This window comes from Neltuma alba, unplaced genomic scaffold (genome assembly GCF_004799145.2).
Source record: "Neltuma alba isolate B1F8T4 unplaced genomic scaffold, ASM479914v2 tig00000654_pilon, whole genome shotgun sequence".
Lineage (NCBI taxonomy): Eukaryota > Viridiplantae > Streptophyta > Magnoliopsida > Fabales > Fabaceae > Neltuma > Neltuma alba.
The window spans coordinates 28,905-44,204 of record NW_021632132.1 but is presented as its reverse complement, the minus strand read 5'-3'; the positions used below and the strand labels follow the sequence as shown (position 1 = coordinate 44,204).

The 15,300-nt window shown below is 30.4% G+C and overlaps 1 protein-coding gene across 3 annotated transcripts; it reads left to right on the top strand.

Annotated features, from left to right (window-relative positions):
* Positions 1-1,883: 1,883 nt before the first annotated feature.
* LOC114743689 (G-type lectin S-receptor-like serine/threonine-protein kinase B120) lies at positions 1,884-14,367 on the top strand. 3 transcript variants are annotated; one of them, XM_028931919.1, is made up of 8 exons: positions 10,614-10,776; positions 10,861-12,108; positions 12,498-12,605; positions 12,728-12,960; positions 13,046-13,256; positions 13,390-13,627; positions 13,726-13,873; positions 14,046-14,367. In XM_028931919.1, the coding sequence occupies exons 1-8, from the start codon at positions 10,743-10,745 to the stop codon at positions 14,352-14,354; spliced, it is 2,529 nt and encodes an 842-aa protein (XP_028787752.1). In that variant the 5' UTR covers positions 10,614-10,742; the 3' UTR covers positions 14,355-14,367. The 3 variants fall into 3 exon arrangements, with proteins under 3 accessions (XP_028787759.1, XP_028787747.1, XP_028787752.1); XM_028931914.1 differs by having other exon boundaries at positions 10,613-12,108; XM_028931926.1 differs by lacking the exons at positions 10,614-10,776; positions 10,861-12,108; positions 12,498-12,605; positions 12,728-12,960 and adding an exon at positions 1,884-1,888 and having other exon boundaries at positions 13,107-13,256.
* Positions 14,368-15,300: the final 933 nt, after the last annotated feature.

The window sequence follows — 15,300 nt, the reverse complement described above, 5'->3', positions numbered from 1 at the left end:
TAAAAATCAAGTAATACTACAAAGATTAATGAATTAGTTTTCCTTTTAAACTGTCCCTTGAAGAATTAAAACTTGCACATGTTTTTAACCTGACACATATAACTCTTCCGTATGCGTCTACACACACACACACATGTGAATATTACAAATTAATTGTGTATAAATGAATTGAAAAGCAATACCAAAAAGAGAAGAAAAATTACTGTTGTCTGCAAAAAAATAGAAGAAAAATGAGGGAACCAGTTTTAGTGCTTATCCCAGTAATAAACACCATGATATTTATTGCTGCAATAGAATCTATACTATTCAGATTATCACATATAATTTTAGTAGTCTTGATTTAAAATTTTTAATTAATTACTTTTAAACTAAAAATATTTTTTAAAAATTTTACAATTAATAGATTACATCTATTTTGGATTATCTGCCTCTCAAATGAAAATTTTTTTAAAAAATTAAGACAATAAAAAAAATTAAATCTTAGCAGCCTATATTAAATTTGAATAGTTAGAATTTGAAAATTATCATAGTGCTTATCACTGCGATAAGTGCTGAAATTGGTTCTAAAAAATAAGACAAATTTCTCTTTGAAAAAATATTGTGTGATTATATATAATTCAATTTATTATATTCTTTCAAAACGGAAGCAGATTATCATTTTTTCCAATTTTAATTAGTTTGAAATTGACCCAAAAATATTGACCATATATAATCCATTTTAGAATATATATATATATATATATATATAGTTTTGCCTATTGTTCAACAAAAGAAATTTCGTATGGATCCTGTCACGTAGTGTGAAAATAATAGCAATCACTTTGAAAATAAATCTTATCATTCAACTCCAATTTTTCATTTTTATTGAAATTTCCAGACAGTGATAAATGCACTTTCCTTGTTCTTCCACTTCATACTATGTCCCTTCTTGAATTTTCTCTATAAATCATCGCTCGTCTAATTTCTACTCATGATGAAACACATGAGAGGTTTATTACTACCTCCTGTCCTAAATATAAAAGCTAGTTGACTTATTTGAGTAAATTAAAAAAATAAATTAAATTAGTTATTTGTAATAAACATGTGTTGTCTTCTCTAAACTATCCTTACTAATCAAGCGTATTGGTTAGAATTACTATTATTAGAAAGACTACTTCGAAAAAAATAAATAAATATGAAAAACAAAATAGATTAGGATCTTATATTTAAAAACAAAATTAAAACTAAACGAGATTTTATATTAAGAATCGGAGGTAGTATGTTACTATATGGCAGGAATTATATTATTGGCTTTTCATTCCATGTGAGTCACGCGTTTGACCGACATGCCTACACGCACACAGACGTGTTTTTGTCCCCAAAAGAAAATGAGCTACTATTGACACCAAAATTAATTAGGCTTCAGAAACAAACTAAATGATAAATTTTCTAGATGAAAAATTTTCATTGCGTAAAGCTTGAAATTGGTAAGGAATCAATATATAACTGATGAGAGATAAAATGTAGACTAATTCCGGCGTAAGAAACTTTCTGTGTGTGTGTGTGTGTGTCTGTGTGTGTGTGTGTGTGTGTGTGTGTGTGAAATAGGTAAAAGGGAAATGAAGGTATAAATATAAGTAATGTTATAGAACAGAAATATTTTTATATATTTTTTGACAGTGTGCACTTTGTGTAATGATTAATGATTAATGGTAGATAAATGAACACTATAGATTTTTCTATTAATTTTAATTTGATTGTTATCTTTTACCAGTAATTGTTATTTGCATTTAATTTTGGGATTGCAATTAGAGGTTCTATAATTAATTCATCAGGTTAGGTTGAGGTCTATGAATAGCATCTCAACGTATTTGTTTCGTATTCCTCTCCGATTCCTTTCTTCTTCAAAGTCTCTTCCTCTTCCTCTTCTCTTTCTCACACTCTTGCTGTCTTTCACCTCTTCGTCCAACGCAACTCACCCTAAATTGATTACATACACCAGGTTTAATGCATCTCACCCAGAATTATTTCATTACAAGTATAATCCAAATTCGCTCAGGTTGCTCTTTAGTTAGATAGAAAACGAAAATGATAAGCTCACAAATTTTTTTAATACATAGTTTATCCCTCAATGTATATTTCTTCGAATGTTCTTCATCTTCATGATTCACGCACGCGCACACACACACGCATGTGTGTGTGTGTATTGTGTTGCATTGACAAGCATTGATCAACTTTCCTTTTTTCATTATGCAACGAATTTTTTTTTCTTTTTATGCTTTCCTTTGATTGCTTAATTATTCTCTTCATCAATCTCAAATTCTTTTAACACTACACACAAAACAAATATTCTAATTAGCCATAATCAACTAATAAATTAGATTGAAATAATTTAAGATTATTTTCATAATCAGAAATTCGATTCTAATATTTTTATATAAAATAAAAAGCCAATTCTTATATATAATTAGTAGCAGAAATAAAATGCATCACATGTTTTAATTTATATCCAGTGAATTTCATTTTCCTTAATTTTCCACTTACGTGGCTTTCAAGGCTTGTGATTTCTTAACTTATTACCTTTCGTATTATTAATAATTTTGTATAATTATACGATATTCGTTATCAATTTTAATTCAAAATTACCTATATTTAGGTTATAAATAGAAAAATTTCTCTCAATTACCATAACTTTTTCTATTTAAAATATTTGAATTGGAATTTGGAATACATAACCTTATTCAAAAAGAAAAATCAAGGTCTCTTGTTCTATCCCATTGTATTTAATTGGTTCAAGTTATTACTTTAACTTGTCTCCTTGTAAATAAAACCTTGCTCATCAACAAGATCTGACTAATAATCAGCAGATAGTTGAATCTCTTTAGCATATCAGCTGTTTGATTTCTTGTTATATATGTAAAAAAACAATATTAGAGAGGAAAAATATATTTTTGTGATCTTTATCGATGGAAAGAAATAATTTATTAGCTATTAGCTGGCAGATATCTTTGAATAAAAAAAAAAAAACAGAGAAGAAGAAGCTTTGATCATTTCAGAATATCAATCATATACTCTGATTATAATAAGAAATTATATTGACTGGGAGGAAATATTATTAGTCATTATCTTATTTTTTTTAGCAATATTATCCCAAATATTTAATCAATCTAATTTCTGAATCCCTACGTATCAAATTCCCACATCTTTCTGGCAGAAAGAAAGGAGAAGAAGAGAAAGATAGAAAGAAAATTAAAAGAATGAAGACTGCCACGTACATTCATGGCATAAATAATAAAATGTAGATAATCAGCTATGATAATGATTTTAAAAAATATAAGCATAAAGACAATAATATAATTAATAATTCCCTATTTAAAAAATTCTCTTTATTAATAAATTAATAAAGAATTATTTGATATGGAAGTTGAAAATCAGAAATATTAATTGATTGTATTGATCAAATTAGTTTTTTCCCAACCGTGTTTTTTTTAACTTGTAAAACGAAATAGATAATATTTATAGTTATTGTTTTAGTTAAATTATTTACATTTTTATATTATTTAAGAATGCGACTTCTTTTTTTTTTTTTTTGCCATAAAATGCGACTTGCACTTGTTATACAGTTTTCTTTAAAATATTTTTATATACTCCTCCGGTCCTTAATATAGGAGCCAATTATTGAGTTAATTTTGGTCCTAAATATAAGACTCATTTATTATATTTATCAATTTTTTCTAAATTACTCTTATGGTATTATGAAAAATGATTATGATATTTTAAGAAAAACGTGTTATATTTCTTATAATTAACTAATTTATCTAACTTTTTTAATCTAATTAAATTAATTAAATTAATTTTATATTAAGAATCGGAGGACTATTAAATCAGCACGAGACGCTGATTCTGACCAAAATCGGTCACGGCCATTTTCGAGGAGCGTTTTTGACTTTAGTTGTGCCGTCTCTTTCGAGTTGAGCATTTGTTCATTTCTTATCCCAAAAGCACCTTTGTGGTTTAAAACGTGACAAAAAAGAGGTCAAATCTAACATTGACACCGGCCACTTACTATTAATTTTAGAGGGGGGAAAAAAACGGTTGGCCAACCCCATTTAAATGCAATGAAATACTCGAACTCTAAACTGGTCCAGTAAATTTTAAAAAAATTAAAAAAAATGAAATTACGAATACGAAGTCTGGAATCGAAAATTCCTGCAAAAGTATATTGTTATTTATGTGTTAAGTGCAGTCACAATTCATTAAAATATAAAAAATAATTTTAATTTGAGATTTTCTAATTTTCAATTTCTTGTAAAATTTTCTCAATATTAAATTGGGAATCAATTTGAGATTTATGAATGTTGTGTCTTTTACTCCCTCCGTTCCTTATTATAAGAGACAAATAACCGAAGTACGTTGATCAAAAAAACAGTTAAAATTAGTTAAGAACAATTAATATGTAAAAAGTATAATTTTTTTTCCAAAAATGCCCTCATTAATAAGGAGAGAGAGCATGAGAGAGAACAATTAAATTATTAAAAGAAAAGAGAAGTGAGAGGGAGAGAGAGTGTGAGTTGAAGATAATAAATATGGGTAAGATAGTAAATCAAACACAAAAAAGTAGAGACAACTTGTAAGTGTCTCTTATATATAGGAACATGCCATAGACATCAAATGTCTCTTATAATAAAGAACGGAGGGAGTACCATATTACCCCTCAATTTTTCTCCTTTCAAAGGCCACTATCGACAACTGGCTGCCACGCCACTGATGACTGGAGGAGTTTTCATATTATAACTTCTTCTTCTTCTTTTTTTTTTTTTTAAACATTTATAAAGATTGAACTAAAGCCTTGTTTAGCTCGACTACGCAACTTCTGAAAAGTTGCCCATACATGCATATAAAAAAGTTGCCGCGTTGATTTTTTATTTTTTTAAAAATTATAATTATGTTTTTTTAAATCTTTTTTTTTGTTTGAAAAGTAAAAACATGGAAAAGTAGAATATATTTGAATTTAGCACAGGAAATTACTAATCTAATTGCGAGAAAAGCGTGTGGCTTAATTAACTTTTGGAAAAAATCGAATCTTTGGGCAAATAAAGTAGGAAAAATAGAGGATAAATTCCAATAAAATAAGACATATTTCACTACTTTTCGGATCTATCTCTAACCAAGCAATTCAGTATTAAAATTTTTCATTCAAACCTAGAGTACTATCAATTAAATCCGCTAACCTTGTAATCTTTGTTTAGTGTATATTCAATGTCTTTCTTATTGAAATTAAATGCAACTTAAAAACCGTTGAAAACGACAAGTCCAATACATATATTAATGCTACGTGGCAGTACATTTAATTAAAATCAAAGGACGGTGAGAAATACAACTAAAAAACAAATGCAACATATATCTTTTGGTTGTTAAGTTTTTTTTTAATTATCCCTCTCCAAGACTCCCACGCAGTCAAACAAAGAAATACAATAGAAAGGATCAAACTAAGTTATCGTACGCACAATAAAGAAGCTCCCATTAATCTTTTAAGAAATACTACCTCTGGCCCTTAATATAAGACCCCATTTGACTTTTTGTTTGGTCCTAATTATAAGACCCCAATCCATTTTGTCTCTTATATTTATATATTTTTTTTCAAGATAGTCATTCTAATAATAATAGTTCTTGCCAATACACTTAATTAGCAAGGATATTTTAGGAATGACAACACTTATTTATTACAAATAACAAATTTAACTTACTTCCTTAATCTCCTCAAATAAGTCAATTGGGTCTTATAATTAGGACCGGAGGTAGTACTACAACTACTCCATGCTGTGCAATACTCCGCCTTTCTATTTTCGGTCAACTGTTCAATAAATATATTCTTTATGTTGAATTTGAAAATTGTGCGCACACTATATATGTTGCTTTATTATTTTAATGGAACATACATACATATATATATATATATATATATATAATCCCTCTTAATTTGACACATAGGGACAATCTTCCAACGAACGGATTTTGTTTCGTTTCTTTTCTTTTTTTTAATATTTTGCTCATACCGTTTTTGTTTACAATTTTTGAGAATAAATGGAATTCCAAGTTGATAATAATGCGGACTTGTGGAATAATAGATACATATGTAGATTTGTGATGTAGTATTTATATTTCTTTTCTTAGAATATTTCAAGTTGTAAAATTAAGGAATATATTTGAAGTTGGTGGAAATGTTCATATATTACTAGAAGAATGTCACTACTTGCCCTTAGGAAAAAAGGCCCAGGCAACAAGTTTTAAAATGTAGCCTATTTATCCTTTTAGCTAAACATTAGGTAAGGACCCTATCGTTTACCAAAAAATGGTTTGATAAAGAAGGAAGAGAGAAGGGAAACTACAATACATAACATTCCAAAAAGAATGTTCATGTTGGAAGAAACCACGGCCAAAAACATGCACATTCAATGAGTTCAAGCAAACAGACGGCCAAACAAAGAGGCAAATGATGAACTTCATGAATAGGGGGCATAATTTGTAATTTTGAAACAATAAATTTATTTTTATAGAGTGATAATCAAAAGACTATCTATATTTTAAATTTTGTTTCTATTAAAATTAAAAGAATAATCATCACTTGAATAATGAGCTCCCAAACTCAGTATTGATTAGACTATGGTATGCATGTATGTAGCAAAAACACAGAAAGAGATCATCACTATAATTCCATAAATTAAATTAATTATCTTTATAACATTATATAAATTAAGAAATTTAATTAGGATCAGATAATATTTTTCAAATTTTAAAAATTATCCTAAATAAAGTTAATTAGCTATGTGAAGTTGTTTGACTTTTTTTTATAAGCTTTATTTTAGATTTGTTGCATCATTTAATGCATTACCTCCATTTTTACCCTTAATTAATTAATGTTTTTCTGATTTCTTTTATTCATTCTCCTTCTCTTTTTTCACTCGTTCTCTCTCCACCTCACCCCCTCCACAATTGTATCTTCTTCTTTTCTTAATATTTACAAATCATTCTCGTATTTTTCCTTCGTTCTCCCTTTCTAATGACAATTAAATAAAAATAAAATTGAAAAACAAGCATTAAATGTACTACAAGTAACTTACATTTAGGATCAAAATTTTTTCCTACAAATAAGTTATATTTAGGACTAGAGTGACGTGTGTATATAAATATATATATATATATGAATATTTTTTAAGGAAATAATGGTTTTTCCCTGGCAACAAAGAAAATGATGGTCTTGATTCTCACAAATAATTGTTCACCACCTTTCTTGACATAACAATTACTTAACTAATGTGGATGGATACAAAAAGGTTGAATAGATTAGTTAATTTAAAACAAAACACTGACATAATCTGTTTAAAATTTTTATATATAACATAATTATAGATTATATATTAATTTATAAGTTAGTTTAATTAGTTTAAAAAAATAATAAATATGAAAAATGAAACGAATCAAGATTTTATATCTAGAATAAATCCATTTTTCAACTAACTTTTGTATGCCAGGGGTTGATTTCTAGCATTTAAATCCAAACGAGCCTATTATAAGTCATAGCCATCCATTATTAGTAGTATAGTGGTTAACACGAATATTTCCAAAATTAGATTCTATGACTAGTGGGTCCCTCTTGCTACCTAAACCTGTCCTAACCCGTTAATATTATATTTTCCACCCAAAAATAAAGTAAAACGATAGCCATCATTTCGTTACTTAATTACTAATTAATCCATTCTCTGTCTCACGTGGTTTAGTTCCCTCTATGGTCATCCTTAAATAATAATCATTCCGGAAAACTACTATTTTTTTTGCCAAGTGGAAAACCACTATCATAAAAAAAATTATAAAAAACCATTTATTATATGAAAAAACTTATGTCAAATTTCTTATAGCTATCATATCAAGTTCTCTCTAAGCACACATTGCTATGTATCTTTTTTTTGTTTTATGTGAATTTATAATTAAGTACTATTAAATGTTAATATTTAAAAAGCAAGATACATGATTATGTGTGATAAATGAGCTTCACATCATAACACTCAAAAAAAAAAAAAAGAGCTTGACATCATAATAAATATATGAAACTTGACGTAATATTATATATATAAATATTTTTAGTTTTTGTGCGGCTCAAATTCTTCATCCAGTTTTAATAAAACATAGTAAAATCCTGTCACTGACAAAGTATTATTGAGATAAAAATCCTTCATATATTTGCTTTTTAATTTACTCATTTCATTTCGTTAAAATGATAAAAATAAAAACAAGGAATAAAATATTAATTATTGTAAATTTTGTTGACAAATATTGAAAGGCAAAATATATTTTTATTTAACTATATAAAAATAATAATAAAAAAATCGAAATATCCTCATCATCTAAAGGTAAATAAAGCCCACTCCTTTCGCTTTGCATCTCCGTAATATCAACGAACTGGCTTTTCTCCCGTAAAAATATTTTTTTAGAAGTACCCAATGCTCAGCAAGCTGCACTTTATACTATTATTTAGTAGTACTTATTGTCTTAAACTAATTTTTAGTATACTTAGTATCCTACAGTATTTTTTCAGTAATGACACCTAATATCCTAAAATTAGTTTAGAATACTTCGTGCTACTAAAAAAAATATTTCAGATCCATTTTGCTAGATACTGAGTGTTATTGAAAAAATATTTCATGGTGTTAAATGCTCTAAAAATTATTTTAGGATATTAGATGCTACTAAAAATATATCAGAATGATGGATATTAGTTTAAAAAAAAGAGGTTAGCCTCCATCTGAAAAATATTTTTGAATGCCAGCTGCATTAAAAATTATTTTAAAATACTAGATATTATTGAAAAATATTTTAGAGTAACAGATATTAGTTTGAAAAGAAAAAAGGTTTGATCAGCCTCCATTTTCATATTCACAACTGTGTAATTTTGGGTAGAGGTGGAGAAGAGGACGGTAAGAGTAGAGAAGGAAAGCCATTTCCGAAATGTCAAAACCAACACCAACCATACTTGTTTAGTATATCCATATTATCAACCGGGAGGTGTAGTTGAGCGGTGGGGGCTCATCCTTCCTTAACCAAGTGTCAAGGTTTGATTCTCTCCTTGAGCACGGAAAAGCTTTAAAATCCCGGGCCAGCTGTTCCACCCATCGAGGTGCCTACAAGTCAGCGAAGGGATTAGTCATTGAATCCGTTGGTGGATACCCTGATGTTTCATTAAAAAAAAAAAAGAAGTATATCCATATTATCTTTTGAAATTTTAACTGAGACTTTTTATAATTTATAATTATATGTCTATACAAAGAGATTTTAATTAATTTATTTTTAATGTTTCTCAAGAATCAAAATCTTTAATTTTTGATATTTAATTGAATTTTTTTTCAAAAAAATTTGAAAGGCTTGATTTTTTTTATCTCTACTCATACGGTGACACCTTATCCTGACGTTGTCAATTGAGTTTTTTTCTGGAAAAATTGCAAATAAAAACCCCCCAAATATGTAATTTTTTATTTGGGACTTCCAATTTGAAAAATAGTTTCAGATAACCCGGTCCCAAATTGTAAATATGAAATCATGGTGAAATGTTTGAAATGCCCCTCAACTAAATGACAAGTTGATTATGAGAAATGACAATTTTATTTTAACGAATGAAAACTTCAGTAGACCAAATCACAATTTGGTTGAGGGTATGCCAAATGACAAGTTGACTATAAAAAAATGACAAGTTCACTTTAACGAATAACAATTTCAGCAGATCAAATCACAATTTAGTTGAGAGGTATCTCAGACATTTTATCAAAATTTCATATTTATAATTTAGGATCGGGTCTTTATTTACTATTTTTCAAATTAAGAGTCCCAAATCATAATTTTATATATTTGGGGATCTTTATCTGTAACTTTCCCTTTTTTCCCTTCTTTTTTTTTTTTTGGCTTCGTCACCAATTGAGCTCATGTGGCTAATTTTTACTCTTCCGATTTTAAATATAAGACTCATTTTATAGTGTAAATTATACTACAAAATAGATCTTATATTTATATTACAAAATAGGTCTTATATTTAAGACCGGAAGAGTCTTTTAAAAGAGTCTTTTAAAGACATTTACTTTATTTTTAAAATGCACATAAACCTCACAGCGAAAGTTTTTTTTTTTTGGCCAAAAACCTCACAGCGAAAGTTAAAAATTAAATTATAGAGTGTATGTAGGTTTTATAAACAGAAAAAAATAATACCTCATAATTTTAACAAATTTGAAAGACTTAATTTTAAAATTTTCGGATTGAAATGTTATTATGCTACTGTTTATTTAGATTTTGGCCAAAAAACTTTTTAACAATCATTTTCTGGTTTCGAAATCTGTCACTTTCAAAATGTTATTACTGGGTGGGAGCCACTAGGGTCAATGATTAGTCATAATTCCATATAATACAAAATTTAATTATTATTCTATTTTTCCTGGAAAAAATTATAAATTCACAAAAATACCGGCACACCCTTTTTATAAAAGTTGATTTATGAATTTCAACTTGTTCCTCAATCCCATATGGCGTCATTGACAAACCGGATTCAAGTCTTTATTTTCTCCCAAAATTCGCACCTAAAAGCGTGTCTGGGCAATGGAGATTCACCACCTAAAACTGGACCATTCCCTTCTCTCTCTTTCGTTTTCAGCGCCACACTTCATTGAAACTTCTTCATCTTCATTATCTTCTTCTTCTTTGTTGATTATCACTCTGTTTTCGTCATGCCCGTTTTCAGAACACCAACCAGAGACATGGGTCTGACACCCAGAACTATACTTTTTCGTCTTCTATTCCCATTCTTCTTCATTCTCTGTGTCCTTACTCTGTTGTCACATGCAGCGAGTTCCATCACCCGAGGCAAATTGATCAGAGACGGACCGGACGGTGACACTCTACTCTCAGATGAACTCAATTTCGAACTAGGATTCTTCAGTTTTGATAACAACAGCTCATTGAGATACGTTGGAATTTGGTACTACAGGATTCCCAGAGCAGAATACATATGGGTTGCCAACAGAGACGAACCCATCAAAGGCAGAGTAGGGGTTATAACAATTGAAAGCGATGGAAATTTGGTCATCTTCGACGGAGATAAGAATCGAGTATGGTCGAGCAACGTACCGGACTCCAAGAATAACACAGAAGCTGTTCTTCGAGATGATGGAAACCTTGTTCTTTCCACCACGGATGATGAAAACGAAATATGGAAAAGCTTTGATCATCCAACCGACACGTTTCTTCCTGGTATGACCATACCGGTGGATCCTTCAAAGGGTGAGATTCGATCTTTCGTGTCATGGAAATCTCGCACAGATCCTGCTCGAGGAAATTTCTCAATGGGAATTGACCCGCGAGCATCAACCCAGATAGTGATTTGGGAAGGAGAAAAAAGGAGGTGGAGAAGTGGGTATTGGGATGGAAGAATATTCACAGGAGTTTCAAACATGACAGGAAGTTATCTCTATGGATTCAGACTGAACACTGATGAAAATGGAGAAAGGCATTTAGCTTATACCCCACTGAACATCACTGACAAGGTGAGGTTTCAGATAGGTTGGGATGGATTTGAGAGGCAATTCAAATGGAACGAGGGTGAGAAACAGTGGGTAAGAACACAGGAAGAGCCATATAACAAATGTGAGATTTATAACAAGTGTGGGAGTTTTGCAGAATGCAGTTTGGTTTCTCCAATGAAATGTTTTTGCATAAGAGGGTTCGAACCAAAGGAAGTGGATGAGTGGAATAGAGAGAATTGGTCTGGTGGGTGTAAGAGGATGACACCATTGAAGGCTGAGAGGAAAAAGAACAGTAATAATGCTAGTTCTGTTGCTGCAACAGAAGTGGATGTTGAAGAAGATGGTTTCTTGCAGCTGCAATGCAGGAAGTTGCCTGATTTTGCCATCTTGGTGGGTTCTCAGGACAAGAAAGATTGTGAAAGTTATTGCTTGCAGGATACGAATTGTACTGCATATACTTCTGTTAATGGAATTGGATGCCTGATTTGGCATGGCGAGCTGCATGATATTAAGCACTTTGTGGGTGGAGGAGGAAATACACTCTATATTCGCCTTGCTCATTCTGATTTAGGTAAGGTTAAATACCTTTATATTTATATCTTCTTATGATCAATCAAGTTTTGTTTTAGAAAGTCAGTATATCAGTGAATCTTCTTCTATGTTTTCAATCAACAAGAAAAGCCTTGGTATCTCTGTTGTAGATTGTGTAAGTTCAAATTTTCCCTAGTGCGTTAAAGTTATTTTGGAAAGGACTTATTGCCATGATTGAGTTCATGTTGAAAAAATTTCACCATCTCAGCAGTCAATGGACCATTTATTTCACTTCTATTAATATTATTATTATTGATGTGAAGGAGTATATCACTTTTTAATGTTAAGAATTTCAAACAATATCTTTCTAGTTTCTTTTGATAGTCAGGTTGTGATTATTGTATATGAATTCTATTTCTGCAAATAAAGGTGATGGCAAGAAGAAAATCAAGATTGTGATAATATTTGCTATCGTGTTGGGGTCAATCTGCGTTGGGATCTCTCTTTGGCTAGTGTGGAGGTTCAAGAGAAGAAAAGGTAAAACATTCATTTCCCCAATTATTTTTCCCCCTCTGATGGAATAATATATGGGTGTGTGTGTGTGTGCGCTTCTTGCTATTCAACTCATGTATGCTTCTCCATTCTGTTTCTGCCGGCAGTTTCTGCAGTTTCATGCTGTAAAACAAGCGATATTCCAGTTTTTGATACTACAAGAAGCAAGAGCAGACAAGTTTCAGCAGAACTTTCAGGATCAGCTGAACTGAGTTTGGAAGGTCATGAACTAAGTGGACCAGAACTTCCATTATTCAATTTTGATTGTATTGCAATAGCGACAGACAATTTCTCAGAGGAAAATAAGCTTGGGCAAGGAGGATTTGGTCCTGTCTACAAGGTGAAACTGCTTCTGTGGGCTTTCCTCTTTTCGGAATGTAAATTTGAATAGGATCTGATAAAGTTTTCTTCATTCATTTTAATAGGGAAAGCTTCGTGGGGGCGAGCAAATAGCTGTCAAGAGGCTTTCAAGAAGATCTGGGCAAGGCCTAGAGGAGTTTAAGAATGAGATGATGTTGATCGCCAAATTACAACATAGAAACCTTGTTAGGCTTTTAGGATGTTCCATTCAAGGGGAAGAGAAGTTGTTGGTATATGAATTTATGCCAAACAAAAGCTTGGATCACTTTTTATTTGGTTCGTTTTTCTCTGTTTTGCCCAGTCTTTTATATTCTTTCTGTCTTTTCTGAGTTATTAGGTATTGAAAAAGAAAGCTAACTACACAGTTTAATGATGGATTGTTCTTGTATGTTTTTAATACTTCTTGTAGATCCTATCAAACAGCAACAACTAAACTGGACTAAGCGCTTTGAAATCATCGAAGGGATTGCAAGAGGGTTGCTTTATTTGCATCGGGATTCAAGACTCCGAATAATTCATCGAGATTTGAAAGCAAGTAATATTCTTTTGGATGAAGATATGAATCCAAAAATTTCAGATTTTGGACTCGCTAGAATATTTGGAGGAGGCCAAAGTGAGGCGAACACTACTAGAGTAGTTGGCACATAGTAAGTATGCTTTTGGTTTTCCCTTCAAACCAAACCTTCCACTTTTAAATCCTTTCTTGGAGCTAGACTAACCTCAATATAAAACCATGAACTTGCAGTGGCTATATGTCCCCGGAGTATGCAATGGAAGGTCTATTCTCAGTTAAATCAGATGTCTATAGTTTTGGTGTATTATTACTTGAGATTGTAAGCGGTCGCAAAAACACTAGCTTTCGTCATTCTGATGACTCAAGTCTCATAGGATACGTAAGTAACTGCTATTCAAAAACTACTCACCAACTTTTCACCAACATGTGATATAGCATTGAGAAGTTGATAACATCTTTCTTGAAGTTATCACCTTGTGTAAATTCCTTCTGTGCAAGGAGAGTCATTTTCAAATTGCATAGCTGAAAGTTATATGATGGAATATCCACAGGCTTGGCATCTTTGGAATGATCATAGAGCAATGGAGCTTGTTGATCCTTCGATTTGCGATTCGAGTCAGAAGAACAAGGTTTTGAGATGCATAAACATAGGGATGCTGTGTGTGCAGGATTCAGCAGCTCATAGACCAACAATGTCTTCTGTGGTGTTGATGCTAGAAAGTGAAGCAGCCAATCTTCCTTTGCCAAGACAGCCTTTGCTTACTTCCATGAGAAGACGATCAGAAGACAGAGATTTTTACATGGAAGGTCTTGATGTTTCCTTGAATGAACTTACAGTTACAATGGTGGTAGGAAGATAGAACTATCTGCATTTTAACTTTCCTTTTGTATCAGCTTTGTTTGCTTTTCACTTTCTCTCCATGAACAAAAGCAGGTACATATATATACACATACACACATTATATTTCTTTTCCTTTCATACTCTCCTTGTAACTGACTTCAATGTATATATTTATCCATTTTTGAGACTGTATATCAGAATTTTGTGAGAGATAGTTTTAATTCATTTTTATGTGTTACGCTATCAATTATGTGTAAGCTAAGCATAGACCTAACGAGTTCAAGAGCGCTTACGAAAATGCGTATAAATTATTTATTGATGAGGTTTTGACATTAGAACTCACATTTTGCTGTTATAAATTTTTATCTTCTCAATTTGACATCTGGTTTAAATTTTAATTTATAGGGCATTAACACACTAAATTTATTTAAGATGTTCATAAAAATGACAATTAAGAACCTTATTATGTCAGTAATTCCCATTACGTATTTAATTATAAAATTTTAATGAATGACCACTAACCAACATATTCTCAATTGGTTTTTTTGGTTTTCCCACGTGATCTGTTTGAAATTTGTGACTATACGCGATTTGAATAGCCAAAATAAAAATGATTAATCTAAATAGTTAGATTAATATAATGATTAGAAATTAGAATTGAGACCAATCAAGAAACTTCATAATGATTATTCAAAATTGGGTAGACTTCGTCTTCATTCATTGAATGTATCTTATTATTATTCCTTTATTCCATCAACCAAGAGGTAGATATGAGAAGTTTATTTTAATCTTAAAGCAAAACCTCGATACATATTGTTCTCCATATTTATTTCTTTTTTCACAAACTATTTTTATTGATTGAACAAAAATTACAAAATTGATTATTTAAAAATTGAATATTAAAAGTGTTAAGAATGGGTACCTAAAATATGAAAAAGGAGTGATAAAAAATTAGTCGTAAAATA

Excerpts from the sequence above, each read along its gene's own strand:
- LOC114743689 (XM_028931914.1), top strand. The coding sequence starts at position 10,743 with ATGCCCGTTTTCAGAACACCAACCAGAGACATGGGTCTGACACCCAGA. Across the intron at positions 12,606-12,727 it reads GAGGTTCAAGAGAAGAAAAG|TTTCTGCAGTTTCATGCTGT; the intron begins GTAAAACATTCA and ends TTCTGCCGGCAG. Across the intron at positions 13,257-13,389 it reads CTTGGATCACTTTTTATTTG|ATCCTATCAAACAGCAACAA; the intron begins GTTCGTTTTTCT and ends TACTTCTTGTAG.